The sequence below is a fragment of the Ascaphus truei genome, chromosome 2, assembly GCF_040206685.1.
Source record: "Ascaphus truei isolate aAscTru1 chromosome 2, aAscTru1.hap1, whole genome shotgun sequence".
Lineage (NCBI taxonomy): Eukaryota > Metazoa > Chordata > Amphibia > Anura > Ascaphidae > Ascaphus > Ascaphus truei.
In genome coordinates this window covers 232,288,735-232,305,061 of record NC_134484.1, presented here as the reverse complement: position 1 = coordinate 232,305,061, position 16,327 = coordinate 232,288,735, and the positions used below count along the sequence as shown (strand labels likewise).

The window sequence follows — 16,327 nt, the reverse complement described above, 5'->3', positions numbered from 1 at the left end:
TATTTAGACATATCAATCTGTTTTGCTGAAATTCTGCACACACAGTATAAATTATTTTATGTATAATATAGCCTACACATTATTTTTCTTTTAAGTCGATTTTGCTTTTTGTTGTGCCATATTTACTCCCCCTCACCCCCCACTCTCTTTTGCCTATGGAAATGTCTAGCATTGTTACTTGGGGCAATGTGGGGAATTTTTTGCACCCACATACTGTACATTATTTGAGACTTGTGCTTTTTCCTTCTTTGTTCTGTTATCCTAAGCAGTAAGTATGCTCCACTGGATACATCTCTTATGTTTTCGCTTTGGGACAACTCCATAAAATTACTTTTTGTTTCGTTTTCACAATTCTGCAGGGTGGCGTTGATCAGAAATTGCCATTGGTGGTATCCAGAATAACACCAGGATCACCTGTAAGTATCATCTTTATCATTTCTATGCAACAGGGAGCATATTGCAGATACATCACTTGGTACTATGGTCTAGGAATTGTGTGATGAATTTAAACAATTGTTGAATAAGTGATTCTATGAAGAAGTCCTTGAATATTGGACATACAGTATCTTTCAGCTTGGAAGACCATTTAAAGAAATAACGTTGAATAGGTTGTACCTTTTTAAAATATATAAAGATATACATTACACTTTTACTTTTCTTACGTTTTGTATGTGCTTTTTTTTTTTTTTCTTTGCAATATCTGACCAGTAGAAATGTGTGGCACATTTGTAAACATTTGCGTTTGGGGAAAATGTTGGTAATTTGCAGCTGGGAGAAAAAGTCACAAGGTATAAAACTCACTAAAGTTCGTTGACATTACCCAAAACAGGAGTAGATGTTATTTTTCTGAAGTCTTATTCACTAAATTCCTGGAGTCGAATTCACTAAACGAAATATACACTGTATATGCAAAAAATAATTACCGTAATTGAGCTCATTAGCAAAGGGTTAACTGCATTATTTAGGTCTCAGCATTTGTCTCCGTTTCCCTAATGCTGGTTGTGATGGAGATCCATTTATAAGTGGGCTCAATTGTTTTTATACCTCAAAATAAGATACCAGACCACATGGATTTACACCGATTATTATTTATCCTTTATTTTTTTTGGTGTGCAGCAAATACCCATCATTTTTGCATTCACATGGAGTAGATCATATCAAACAAATATTTTTTTTTTCTTTTTCTGGGTGACTTAAGTTATAGAGCAGATGGAGCAGTAGGCCTTTGACATTGTCCCACATAGAATACTGATAAACAAGTTACACTGCTTGGATTTGGATTCAGAGGTGGTTGAATGAATAAGACATTGGTGGAAGGCTAGGTGACAGAGTTGTGGTGAATGGAGGGCATTCAGACGAGGAAAAGGTGACCAGTGGAGCCAGGGGATATACCTACGATTTGGTTACGTCACAGAATTTCTTACAAAACCCTGTGACACAAAATTATTTGATTTAAAATTAATTTTGTATCAATGCCACCAAAGTGGTTAACATACAAAATGGCCTACAGATATAACACATCCATGTGTGTAAATATTAAGCCTTTAGTAGCCCGAATGCCCAGCTAGTCATGGGTTGACTGACTAGCTGGCCACTTGGGCTTCTAAGCGGTTATATACCGTAGTAATATGTTCTGTAATGTTAATATGCATTATTATCACCTTTTCTAGGTTGGCTGTTCTTACAGTATCTTGCCTGGGGAATGTGATACAAATTGGAGATATTTTTTGGTGATGGCCCAATAGCTCTAGGTATCGCAGTTTAGTGAACAGCATGTACATAACTAATTTGTCATTAATTACTTATATCCATGCTCATGTGCACTCGTGTTAAAAATAAAGCTGATATATTACCATGGCAAAATGTACCTTACCGCTGGCAATATGGTTTAGTGCAGGGGTGAGTAAACTTTTTATGCCGAGCCCCCCTTTTTATCCATGAAATTTCTCGGGCCCCCCTGCCTTATAAAATCAAAATCACATGACGTCAGCGCACGTGAGCTGGCTCAGCCAATGAGGGCGAACCAGCTTTGTGACACGTCCGCCACGCTCCCACCACGCAAGTTCACAAATAGCTTGGGCTGCAGGCGTGCGTGCGCAGGCAGTATACTAGTATTGGATCACTGTTTATTTTATTGTTGGCTGGCATCTGGTAATATGTTTTTTTCTGGTGCACAAAGGCAGTCCATTTGAGGGGGCATTCATCCACCTCTTTGCTACCTCCCTTCCCTCTTCCCCCGTCACGAGAGAATAGCACATATATACAATAACCGGGCCAGATTGAACAAGACTAGGATATAGTAAACTGAATGAGTTTATTTCCTATGAGCAGAACAGACAATACATCAAGCAAATAACATTACAGAAATATTTACACTTACTGAGGTTGGACAAGGAGATATTCAGCCGAATAGCAGCTCCTTAGTTGTTATAGGTCACAACAAGCACGACAAAACGACAGCAACAAGCAACCAACACAGGAATAAGGGGTGCAAGCAACTATATAGACGCAGACCCCCATTCCTACCATGGCAGTTCAGTTATTGGTGAAGACAAATCTTGACTCAATCACAGGTTGCCAGGTAACGCAAAAAGCTGGGTTTACCCAACCCCTCATTAATACAACCCTCCCCTGTGGCTACTTGGCCAGCCCATTTATAAAAATACTATGACATGATGCCTTCGTTGCCATCCTGTCTAGCAAAAATGCTTATGAGGCAAGGGTCTTTCATGTAGGGTGTCACTTTTGACAGGTGAAATGGTTATCACCTAGTTGTGGGACCTGGCTGCATATGCAATGAAGCCTTTCAAGTGGCCTCCTTTGATTGTACAATTACATATCAAAGCGGCCATTTAGCGAGCCTCCAAACTTATATCCAAAGTTATAGTAAAAACAGTGATAACATAACTATTTCTCCCATATTTTAAATCAGATTAACAATATCTATGCAACCTGTGTTCGTTGCATAGGAAAGCATATCCAAATTTCAGCCTTGTAGCACAAACACATACAGAGATATGGTTCTATTGGGTTACATTATGACAAATACACAGTTAACACCCTCACTCCATGTTAATACATAACATAGCAATTAATTCTGCTGAAGCAGGGGGATGCAGATCAACATATACACAACATGGTTAACCCTTTCCCTCCCGACATGATTTCTACACATACAGGAATATAACACAGACTGCTGGGGGAATACAGCTCAGACCTGGGGCAATTCTGCTTTCCCCACTGTCATTCACTCCTACCTACCAGTATTATGTATTATTTATTTACTCCAGTTTTAAATGTTGCCCAGGAATCAGGGATCCCCATAACCAAAGAGAGGGGACTGATGGATCTTCCCTGTTGATCAATACTCCTAAGTGACAACTCCTGACCCAAAGAATAACCCTCAGCCCCCCTCAGCCTGACCTTCATCCCTCTGTTTAGCTGGGGGGGAAGGGGGATATTTGTCTAATAGCGTCCCCATTTATGCTGTATTATTAATCTCTCTCTCCCCGCCACATCAGGACCTCTCTCCCCTCTTCCACAGTCTCACACTCCTCTCCCCCAGTCTCTCCCTCTCCAGTATTTCTCACTCCCCCTCCAGTCTCTCTCTATCCCTCCCCTCAGTGTCTCTCCCTCCTCCCACTCTCTCTTTCCCTCCCCCCAGTGTGTGTGTGTGTGTCTCTCTTTCTCCCTCCCCCTAGTGTATCTCTCCCTCCCCAGTGTCTCTCTTACTCTCCCTCCCCCATTGTCTCTCTCTCTCCCTCCAGCCAGTGTCTTTCTCTCCCCCCGCCCCCAATATGTCTCTCACCCCCATGTCTCTCTTTCACCCTCCCCCCTCTCCATAACATACTTTCACCCTCCCTCCCCCCTCTCCATGTCACACTGTCACACACTCACCCTCCCTCCTCCCCCCTCTCCTTGTCACACACTCACATTCTCTCATCTGATCGTGCAGCAAGGCATACGAGTTGCTGCTTGAGATGTATAGCACAGCGCCACCAAATGGATGAAAGAGAAATTGCAGCTACAAACTGCTTTTTTTCTCTGCTCCTTGCAAAATCGCCGCCCACTGTCTGCACCCCCCCCCAAAAGAATCTTGCGCCCCCCAGTTTGCAAACTGCTGGTTTAGTGAATAGTTCAATAAATACATTTGACCTTTAGTCAGTCTAGGCCTTACAGACCACCTTTTACCCACTGTTTACTATCTGCACTGTATGCCTGCCTGTGGCAATAACAGTATATTGCATTAAAATATAGCCGTTGTAATTGGGGGGGTCCCTGCTTCTGAATGGGACCACTGCTGGGTTAATTTTACCGAGCCAGCCAAGCATCTGTAAGAGCTGCGCAGAGGAGTCCCAGAGAGAAGCAGTCTCTCTGTGTGTCTCCCTGAGCAGCTGTTACTGTCATCTAATGTTTTATTATTTTTATATACTTTATTGAAGCAGGGGGTCTTACTACATCCATATCTAAAAAATACAGAATTATATAGAAGTTAAAACACACACTAGACTGTAATAATATATAATATTGTGTATAGCATTAGTTAATTTTGACAATGCTTTTTTTGTATTTGATTTACAAATGGAAGGTTTTAAAAACTTGTTAAAACGAAGCTGTTGACTCTACAATGTTATACTGTAACACTGACAAATAGAGCTGGAAAAACACGGCATCTTATGTGCAGCTATTATGCTGTTGGAATAAAGATAGGAAAGTTCAATGTCCATCGAAGCGACTTGAACAGCTTTTGATCCAAATCCTATGATAAAACCATTGTTATGGATGCTGAAGTCCTGTCAAGATAATTGACATCTTGAGTCTCGCTGCCTGATCACTGTGTTTTTATAAGACCAGCAGTAACCGCTCCTTTCTTTCCTTCTTGCTAATAAATTGAAACAGGGAAAAAACCAGCGCGCCGCCAAAGTGGGTCCCAAGCCAAGATAATAAAAAGTCTTCTTTATTGATCCATCTAAAAGTGGAGGTTTAACACCCTCCTACGCGTTTCGTGTAAACATACACTTTATCAAGGAGTATAAAGTGTATGTTTACACGAAACGCGTAGGAGGGTGTTAAACCTCCACTTTTAGATGGATCAATAAAGAAGACTTTTTATTATCTTGGCTTGGGACCCACTTTGGCAGTGCGCTGGTTTTTTCCCTTCTGAGACCAGTATCTCCTTTCCAGGCTGCACGCCTTTACAGGACATTGGCAAAGGGGATTTGTGAGTATTATGCATTATTGTGAGTCCAGGAGCAATCCCAATGAGGGCTTGACTTGGGTTAGTTCATTCTGACCAATTTCTTGCCCTTCAGGGATCATTGGCTCTTCTGGGGACTTTACCTCAAAAAAATAATTCACATACCCTCATGTCCGTTATTTGTCAATACAACTATACAAGGGATCAAGCGTTGAGCGCCTTTATCACTTCAATTGTTATTGCTAATAAATTGGTTTAATTTTTTATTATACTGTACATTAGCTATTTATTGATTTTTTTTTTCTGTGGTCTTTTTAATAGGCTGAAAAGTGCACTCCTAAGCTTAATGAAGGTGATCAAATTGTGCTGATCAACGGTCGAGATATTTCGGAACACACTCATGACCAAGTGGTAATGTTTATAAAAGCCAGCCGGGAATCTCACACACGAGAACTTGCACTGCTGATTAGGCGGAAAGGTAAGTTTTACATTTATGTTTGTATGTATACATTTATATAGCACCATCCATTTACATAGAGCTTTACATTAGTAATGCACGTGACATAATCAGGGCTGCCGAAAGGGGGGGATAGCCGGGGCTGGTGTCCCAGGCCCGCTGGCTGGGGGTGGCCCGGCCGGCGCTGCTAATAAAAAAGCCTTAAAAGTGATGAGAATATTGTAAGTAATAGATGATTTACTAGGAAGCCAGGAGAGGGATTTCAACAGGAGAGACATTGAGACAGATTTAGGGGAGAGTGAAGTGAATCAAGCAGCAGCAGTGTTTAGGATAGATTGTAAGAGAGATAGGAAGAAAGTAGAATGTTATATAGTCAAGACGAAGAGATTGAGGGCATGTGTGAAAGAAGGTATTTTTTGCAATGTTACGGAGGAGCAACTGACAGGTTTTAGCAACGTTGTGAATGTGAGCGGAGAATGTGAGGGAGGAGTCAAATGGAACACCCGCTATATGGCATATTTGGGCATCTGCATCATCAAGGAGCTGGACAGTGTTTTGTGTCCTGTCCAGCCCACTTGATGTGGGTGCGCAAGTATGGCCATATATCCCCTCACTCATGATGTAGCGCTCCATATAAGGGCATCATCAAGGGGGAACTAGGCAGAGAGATGCAATACGACTTCACACTGCTGCACAGCTCATCTTAAAGGTGAGTAGCGGTATTTCACTCCCTGCAGATGGCCCATCCAAGCGAAGGATTAACGGGTCCCATTTCAAAGCATGGAACCCTGCATCGTTAATCCTTAAGGGCCGCTTGGATTTACTGTCCTTGAGGCCGCGGCAGGAGGAGCGCATTAGGGCCGCAGGGTCCCCCTTTTTTTTCTGGCTACCTCTGTATGTAATATTTAAAATTATTCAGAATTCATTCAGTAATACAAAAATGTTCACTCCTTTACAGTATGTTAAAGTATTGAAGTGTGATTTACTTCACAATAAAGATTTCAGCGTGGGCATACATTGCAGATACGAGAGATTAGTTAGTCTCGGTGTTACAGCACATACTGTATCTATTAGTAAGCCTGGTTCATTACCAAGTAAGGGAAATCTAGACATAATAGATAGACTGGGGCCGTCGTGTTTTTATATATCTCTTATAATCTGGTGTCCCTTTGCCACTGTACTGTTGGAGATTTGAATTATGTTATATGAAAGAATAGCTAGACTAGAATGTGGCAGAAACGCACACAAAATATCCTGAAAGTGGGAGTAACAAATGGTGACAAATCAAAGAATTAAGTATGAAGAGATGAAAGTAAACTGGGCTTGTGAGAGATGTGTTTTTCCTTGATCTTTGCAAGAGCCAACGTGTGAGTCAGAGGAGATGAATTGTGTTGCTCACAATGGAATAACCATTGTAAAGGTATAATATAATGACATAAGTGAGATAGTTACAGTAAAAAAGCCATATGTAACTAATGCTGGGTGTTTTTTTGTTCTCCAGGAGAAAGCGTAATGTTAAAGAAAATGCTGTATTATTATGCATTGTAATATTGTTTAAAGCAGCAATACTACATTCCCCCCTTTTCTTCATCTTTTTTGTATATGTAAAGCGTGTGACAATGTATAATTCTACATTCTTACCTAAGCTGCCAATCGTTTGGTGCTCCTGTTATAAATCAGTAAAAATCCTCATTGCGTGCCTAACGAAATGGCCGCCTTTTAACTTTGTGCTGCAGTCTGTGCAATGTTACACCTGATATGTAATATTATATTACTAAGTGTAACACATTGTTACAGCTTTCAGAGTAATAGGCCATCAGTTGTTTGGAACAAAGCAACAGTTCTGTTTGTGATACTTTGTTGCCAAAGGAAAGAGCTCAAAAATGTGTGTGTTTCAAAAGAGGAAGTGGATATGACTTTCTAAATAGTTGCTATAGCAACCAAAAAGATGATCAGTACAAAAAAAATCATTAAAAATGGCATTACGAGTTTAAAAAATGCAGACAGTATTATCTAATATTACAGTACTGATTTATTTTATTTTTTTAAATCAGGATTTTTCACATTTTGCTGCTTTAAGGTTAGTAGGTTATAGCGGTTTATTAAGACCATCATTTTAGAAGTGTATGCCGTTGGAAGAATTTGAAGAGATTCTGAATATTTGAGGCATCGTCTCCCTTCAGATTAGCTGTAGTTTAACTGGGGCTTTATGTATGATAAACATCTTCCTGACAATCAAGACCTTGATTATTCTCTTTAAACATGTACATGCTCTAACATTGAGTAACAAGATGTGTAGTGAAGGGGCTCTTTCTGATGCGAAAAGTTATCCATCTCTATCTTGTACTGGCAACCTACATCTTTAGCCCTTGAATCAACTGCTGCACTGGGTACAATTTTTACTTAGTACTTCTGATTGTTAAACATTGGATAATGGGGAAGCTATCAAGTACATTTCATTTGAGATATGTCCAAGTATGGCTTTAGATATATAACTAGCATAAATCCTCGGGCACATAAGGGAAAAGTCTTATTGATTTAAACCATGAAAGACATAGCCTATTTTGTGTACATATTTCTACAAATACACAGTCTTCGCAAGTTCAAAACCCAACACCACTACATTATATATTTATTTGTTAAATACCATCTTTTTTCTTCTCATAAGTATGGGTCATTTCGTTATATCCTTTTGCCAAAACATTTTAAGCCTGCACCGCCTGTCACCTGAGACCAGTACTTTTAACACCTTTTACCTTCGGAGATCAATTCACTAGGCAGGACAACATTATTGCATAAACTTGGGTTTATTCGGGCAAGCCCACAGACATACAAAAAATGCAGAAAACAAGGAGGGAATACATACCAACTTTGGGTCTGGGGGAAAGTCCCTAGTCTAAACTAGGTGCAGAGCGCCTGCTTCAGGTAGACTTACCCTGTCTGCTCCATGTCCCAGGCTTCTCAGTGCTTCTCTCAGTGCTATCAAGCACAAAGCACTTTTGAATCTCCAGCTCTGCTGTGTGTCCGTCAGATTCTAGCTGGCTCCGCTAGCCGGGCTTCTCCAGTGCTTCTCTATCTGTGTATAGCTCTTTCACACAGAAGCACATTTGAAAAGCCCACCCGCGTGATCGCTCCCAGAGATTGGCTCTCTCACTGTCTCCTTGTCTCTATCTGTTACACTGCTCGGCTGTTCCCCTCATATAGGCAGCAAGCCCTATCTTTAACATTGAGAAGACTTGCAGCCCGTATTTTGATGGTGCACCAATCAGAGCAGGGGGCCAGTCCATCGGGGCGTGAGCTACGGGCGAGTGGGAAATTCAAAGTGGCCAATGGGAATTGTGCTTATGGGTCTGAAACCTAGCAACAGTTCCCCTGGCCAGTCCCATACCCCTTGCGGTCTAGGCACCTCCATGTCTAGGTGAAACAAAGACTTTCTCTGCAGATAACCAGTTTCCATCCCTGAGTCACAGCCCTCTCCCCCCCCCCCCCCCTCCACCACCATGGTCCAGGTAATTAGCTGCCCTCAGCCTTTCTGTCTGGCTATCTGTATGGGGAAATGCTACATTTCAACATGGGAAATACATGTTACTTTACAGGGAATAAAATGCTGTTATACATGTGTACAGTTAACACATCCCTGTCTCCCCTTTATACAGTTTTTAATTCTATTTGCCCCCCAACATCCACCCTTAAACTTCTGTTCCCAAAGTCCCGGTCCTGCAGCTATTTCCTATCAGGGACCCTAACCACACAGGACATCCCTGGCATATACACTCACAGGAAGTTGGAAGGGATCATAGTTGCACATCAATATGCATTACTGACACACGGTTTTCAGGGGCAGCCAGCCGGGCTTCACCTTTATTATGAAGGCCGGCTACCACTACCGTCACAGCCACGTAAGGTAAACACCCTCCGCTGGTCCAACACTACCAATATTATACTGTCTTGTATTTCTTCCACTGCATAGAGAGAAGAGGAAACAAAACAACAATATAGTCAACAGCATGGGGTACGTGACATGTATGTGTGCCTAAAGGGTTAAAATTAAGAGGCACTAGATATGCTATGTATGAGCTATAGTGTAGTTATAACTAGTTAGAAACCAAAAGTGCCCTAATGAATATAGTGTATATTGCCTAATGTCAGATTTATACACAGCCTGAGTACAGTGACTTTTTTTTATCACGTTCCTTCATTTTTTATTTATCACTTGACAAAGTATTTAATAAAAATTCAAAATAAAATCTGGGAAAGGAAACAATATTTACATTTTGTCTCTTAGTTGTCAAACCTTTTGGTGAACCAAAGTCAGGAGATGAGAATGACTTGCAACTTTTTCCTGCTTCGATTCTTGCCACATGCTCGGAATATGGTGACACACTGCACGGATCAATGGAGCAGCTTACCAAAGGCCTGGAAACTGGAGTCGTTCTCATTCAGTTCGAGGTAAGTCTTAAACGCTTGTATACATTTCCTAATATCCATTTTTTCAAAGCAGAGACCTTTCCCTGTGGTGTATCATTTGACAGCCGTAATGCCACTCAATGCCAGAGAAAAGCAATATGAAGGTTTTGTGTGTGTTGTTCAGAACAAAAATTTGAAGTCTCCACCAATATATACAGTAGTAATCACTAGCCCTTTATTTTATGTCAACGCAGAAGTTGCTCCAGAAGCATTGGTACCACTGGATTTGGAGAATGTTTTGCTTTTAAAACCATTCTTGCATACAGTACAGTTTCAGTGTTGCCACGACTCGGAGACTACGAGTTTTGGCTATATATCTCTGGGCTACGGGTTTACCATGTAAACCTCCGGGTGGCGGCGTGCAGTGGCGTTCTCCCGGCATCTCCCCCTGCAACTCCTGTCAATATGGTTGTGCGGTGTCAAATGGCACCGCGTTGCCATGACAATGGGAACGCTACGTGATGTCACACGGCGCACCATGACAACCTGACGTCCCGGCACTGTAAGATGTTCCGTTGTCATGGCAACGTGACACCGCGTGACGTTGTGTCCTGTTATCGCAATGCGGCGCAATTTGACGCCTCGCAGCCATATTGACAGGTGTTGCAGGGGGAGATGCCAGGAGACGCCACTACCATCGAAAGTAAGCGCTAAATGTAAGAAATGTATCTCCGGGTTAGCCTTCAGTAGAAGGTGGCAGTTTCCACATGAAAAAAACCTGTCCTACATTTTAAATTTTTTGTCTGTAGTAGTATAACGAATATTAACTAATCTTTAAAATATATATTACAGCTGTAAGGTTTCTTCCATCTCTGGGAAGTGTCTTAGGCTGTGATTATACCAAAAATCGCCCGTGGTGTATCCTGTAGAGACCCTACGCGGTGCAAAAACAAGTGTTATACATCCCTGAAAACTGCTTATACCAAATTCAACTGTCTCCCCGCTCACTACTGCAAAGCAGGAGACAGTTAAGGAGATTGGCACATTTGTTTTCAAGCTGCGACAGCCATCCAATCACAGTGAAGTTCAGTGCACCAATCATGTTCCTCCAAAATCTAACCAATGAAAATCCTCGAAAAAATTTACCTCAGGATTTCATACAAAATACAGTTTTCCTTTATTGAAAAGCCATATATACCTTGAAGAACATACCACACACATTGAAGAACATAGATAATTATTGACTGACTTAATTATTTTAAAAAATAAATAAGTTTTAATTAAATTACATTAATTATTTTATTAATAATGAATGAATCAATCACTATTATGGACAAATCTTCAATTGAAGAATATATTGGATTGGTGTTGGAAAGGCAGGCGTTGTGGTAAAGGAAGTGACATCTAAGCATGTCTCCCCTGCAGTCACTTGCTAAATCTCTTGTGAATGTGCACATGTAGCTCTGCAGCATCGCTACTTATAAGCCACAAATAAGCGCTGCTGCACGGAAGGTCTTGGTATAATCACAGCCTTATGAAAAAGCACTGCTTAGTAAATGTGGTCCTTGATCTTAAAAAAAAAAAAATTATATATATATATATATATATATATATATATATATATATATATATATATATATATATATATATATATATATACAGTGTTCGACAAAAATCTACTAGCCCAACCAAAAAATCTACTCGCCCCTAGTCCCGCCCCCAACCCCGCTTTAAAATAAAACACATTTAATAAATTCCTAGTCAGAACAACATTCATTTTTTACATAAATGTATTTATTGTATTACATTATACTACAATTAGCCGTGTGTGTGTAAATGCCGTATCTTACCTGATCCGCAGTCCCTCAATGTCCAGGTACCCTCATTCCCGCAATGTTATACATTGGAGGGGAGGTGTTCCCTACATGTCTTCTGGGTTAGGGGGGGTTCCGATGTCTTCCGTGTGAAGCTTGAGTCAGATCTGGAAGAAAGCAGTATAGGTTATTTCGGTGTAGTATAGGGCAGTTAAGATATATAGGGTAAGTAAGATATCCAGTTCCTGAGTGTGAGACAGACACAGAGAGGGGGTGAGAGAGAGAGAGGGGGCGAGAGAGAGAGGGGTGTGAGAGAGAGAGGGGGGGCGAGAGAGAGAGAGGGGGGCGAGAGAGAGGGGGGGGCGAGAGAGAGAGGGGGTCAAGAGAGAGAGAGAGAGGGGGCGAGAGAGAGAGAGGGCGAGAGAGGGAGAGGGGGCGAGAGAGAGGGGGCGAGAGAGAGAGGGGGGGCGAGAGAGAGAGGGGGGCAAGAGAGAGAGAGAGGGGGGGCGAGAGAGATAGAGGGCTTGATTGGGTGGGGTGACGGGGTGATTGGGTGGGGTGATTCTGTGGGGTGGGGGGTGACGGGGTGACGGGGTGACGAGGGCTTCCCTACAGAAGATTTCAATATATAATGGGCATCATTGGTAAATAATGTGCTAATATACAATTCTATTAGCCCCTTATTTGTTACAGTTGTCATGAAGGCATAAACAAATACATGTCTCTATGACTAGTATTGGGTTTGTTGCTCTATCACCCTAGCACTACCCGAAGTAATAACACACCCCTTGCATGCTAAAGATGCTAGCAAGGCATTTCCAGGCAATGTTTTACAAACTGCAGAGGTATACATGGGAATAATACTTTTCGCAGCCCAACTTTGATGCCTACCACCCATCCTGGAATCCTACCCTCTTACTATCTACTACCCCCACTGGCCTATATCTCCCAGCACCTTACCTATATAATGAAGCCATGTATATGGAAGCTATCTGCCATATAAGGACCCTGCTGGAAAAGGGTGTGGATGGATGACATACAGTAGATCAGGGGAACTAAGTAGAAGAATACGTTAGATTTCCTCATGATTAACTAAAGATTACCTACTCATCTAAAATGAAAGGAATATTTTCAGTTTCCCTAACACAAGGGCTGCAAAACACAAAATAACACACTTTATAATAACGAGCACATATCACTGCAAAAAAACTGTTGTCATAATTTTCCGTCTTGTTCTTGCTCCGGGTGTCTATATTTAATTGACTTGGCTGTGAAGCCATCTCCTCTTGCTCGTGAAGTTGATTGCTCCACTAAAATGAATATTGCATAGTGACCCCATTGTGAGATCTGGCAGGTAACGGGTGGCATTGATGCAAGAATGCGCATGTAATGTAGCAGGCTAAAGGACAAATGTACATCATGGGATGCATGACTGGTTATGCTCCTGCTTCGGTGGGGTGTGTAACATATTCTTTAATTTGCACATCATTTATATTCTGTACAGTAGTAGTAATAACAGCATTAACCTTGACGGGTCAGGCACCATCATACTACTATCACATTATTTGATTTAGTGAGCATTATATTTCTTCTTTTGTTTTTATTATATTTTAATAGATACTGTACAGATCTATACAAGGTTTTGAGACCTCACAAACCTCTTTCTTGTAATATAGTATTCTTTAATATATAGCAATGCTGAGCATACCTGCATAACCTACATACAGTACCCTCAAAAATACCCTCCCAAATGAGATGTCATTATGTGGAGATGCCAAACCTTGTATAGCAATTGCTATACAACTATATCCATTAATTCTGGTGGGCAATTGAATGCTTTGAGACTGAAACAAACTATTTTACCCATGGTTAATGTGGCCACTCGAACTGTGTACCATCTTGAAGAGATGTTAAAATACTACCTTACTATAATCAAAATCATTATTATTAACAATAAAAGCAATATATTTTCTGTAAACAAAATCTATGTCTAATATCTGATGTACCAACTACGACGAGTCATTTATTGTTAACTAGTACAGTTTTTGATCAATGTTTAAGCATTCAGCTCATATTTCCATCCTAAGAAAGTCCAAGAGATCTCTTATACATATTTAATAATAATTGTATGGTCACATAAAAGTGGACATGACATTTTATTAAACCGTTGTTGAAAAGGACAGCCTTGTTGAAATGTGAAATATTATTTGAAACATTTGTGCTACAATATTTGATGCATAATATTATTTATTTATACTTTTTTTGTTGTTGTCTTGCAGCAACTGTATAGGAAGAAGCCTGGACTTGCTATTACCTGTGCAAAGACAGGTCAAAATATGGACAAAAATAGATACAAAGATGTGTTACCTTGTGAGTATCTGTGTCTTCCTTTGTTTCTGCAATGTATGTCTTTTAATACATTTGCTCTTATTTTTTTTGTAAATTATTGCCTCTTAAGAAAAACAAAAGCATTTTTTAAAGTCACAACTGCCCTGAGATGTGTGCTCCTCTTCTTCATAATTGTGTTATATCATGAACTGTGTGATTAATGGTGGGGATTTAGGATTCAGCCACCAGTTTATTTATTTATTAATTTTTCATACTTTTGTGTGTACAAAATGTTTTTCATTGTTACTTTTAAAATAGGCTTTGTTTTTAAATTATTAAAAGTACTGTATTTATGTTATTTTAACAATTTCTTGTTTCAGTTCTTCATTTATGAATATATTAATGCAGTCTTGTATTTTACATATTATTGCTGTTAAATAATCCTCCAATAAAATATTATTTGCTAAAAAAATAATCTCTTCATCCAGTTCTCTAATCTTGAGTATGTGTGCAGCCTTCGTTCTCCGGACACAGCTAATTTTGAGACTCCTTACTGTATATAAATCCAGAAATAGTTCGTAAAACCTGAACTATTCCCATTTTCTGTCTATTTATAGGTTCGTCACTGAACTATTAAGTTGTTATTTTTCTTCATATTCTCAGCATTCCAGACAGGTGGCTCACTTTTTATATTGATTGTAATGTTTGTGTGTCTTTAATCATTGGTCTTAGCATCTGTTTCCTTGCTGTTATGGTGTCATAACACATGCCTTTAATAACAAATCATGTCTATTTAGTGTTAAAGGATCTCGGGAAGCAGGGGGTCCCCGTAGCTGAAATCAATGGGGTTCAGCTCTGAAGACCCCCTTCTTCCCACCTATTCAAAATATGTTATTGTTTTTTGTTTGTTTTTTAAGCCAAGTGGTAACACTGCTTTAATTGGAAGCCCTTTGTTTCTGCAGATGATGCCACCAGGGTTTTGCTGCAGGGAAATGAAGACTACATCAATGCAAGCTATGTGAATGTAAGTGGCTGGCAGATTTAACATGTTGATATTTAATCTGTTGTCCAGAAAAATTATTGGTTATATTCTGTATGTACAGAATTTCAATTCCTTCCATAAATCGACTTATGTTTTACTACAGTACATACTGTACTGTTGATATGGAGAGACCTCCAATAGTCGTAGAATAGGAAAGTTGCCTATTATACATTCAATTGACCTTGGTTATATACTGTATGAATACATTTTATATAAAGGAAATAAAGCTAATATGATATATAGTAATATCCCAATATGAGATCTATGTATCCCTGACACAGATAACTTAATTCATATAGATATTATTAATATCAAAACAATGGGTTTTGCAACCAAAAAAAACGCCGAAAATTGGAAACATAATGTCCCAAGATCCAGAGAAGGTTATTATTAATTTTTCTAGATCTTGGGACATGCCTTTTTAAATTTTTATTTTTTTTGTATTATTTATCATCCAAGCTTTAGAATTGATATTATATGTATTTATATTTAACCCTGGTCAATTAAAGCAATGAGAAACTCGCGTTCCCATTTCAATTCTGGATTGGTATATGTATCTGGCTTCACATAGTGGCAGAATAGAGATGGCAGGGGTTTTTGTGTATTTTTTTTACTGTTCTTAATTCGCTTGTATATATTTGAAATGAAAGTATCCAAGTGGTCAGATGTGAAAGGGGTTTTATTAATTAAAACACAATAGGATGTTCCAGCACTCGCTGACTTATACAAAAAAGTATCAAACGTAGGGCTATGCCAAATGGAATATTTAATTATAGAAGCACACGATATCGCAAATTGGAACAATGTCATACATGCGAGTAACACAAAAATGACCCTAATTAGAATGATGCAGGGGAAGGGAGAAAGATAGGGAAAACCACAAGGGGAATGTGGGGGGTGGGGAGGGGGAGGGGATGGAGAAGAGCGACAATAGGGGGAGGGCCAACTCTCTCCTGCTGCTCCAAAAGGGGTTGCCCATCCCCTGGAGTTTGAGGTGCAGACTTACCTACTGAGGACCTGGACGTTGGATTCAGATATTAACAAGTGCAGTATATATCCTCTTGTTGCTTCTGGGCTATGTT

General features: G+C 40.0%; 1 protein-coding gene across 3 annotated transcripts in view; it reads left to right on the top strand.

Annotated features, from left to right (window-relative positions):
* Positions 1-16,327, top strand: part of PTPN3 (protein tyrosine phosphatase non-receptor type 3) — a 259,615-nt gene that overhangs the window by 210,953 nt on the left and 32,335 nt on the right. For all 3 annotated transcript variants that reach the window (XM_075585952.1, XM_075585951.1, XM_075585953.1), the window contains 5 exons: positions 360-416; positions 5,519-5,675; positions 9,940-10,103; positions 14,155-14,245; positions 15,166-15,227. In XM_075585952.1, coding sequence (XP_075442067.1) covers positions 360-416; positions 5,519-5,675; positions 9,940-10,103; positions 14,155-14,245; positions 15,166-15,227 — 531 coding nt within the window. The remainder of the gene's footprint in view (positions 1-359; positions 417-5,518; positions 5,676-9,939; positions 10,104-14,154; positions 14,246-15,165; positions 15,228-16,327) is intronic.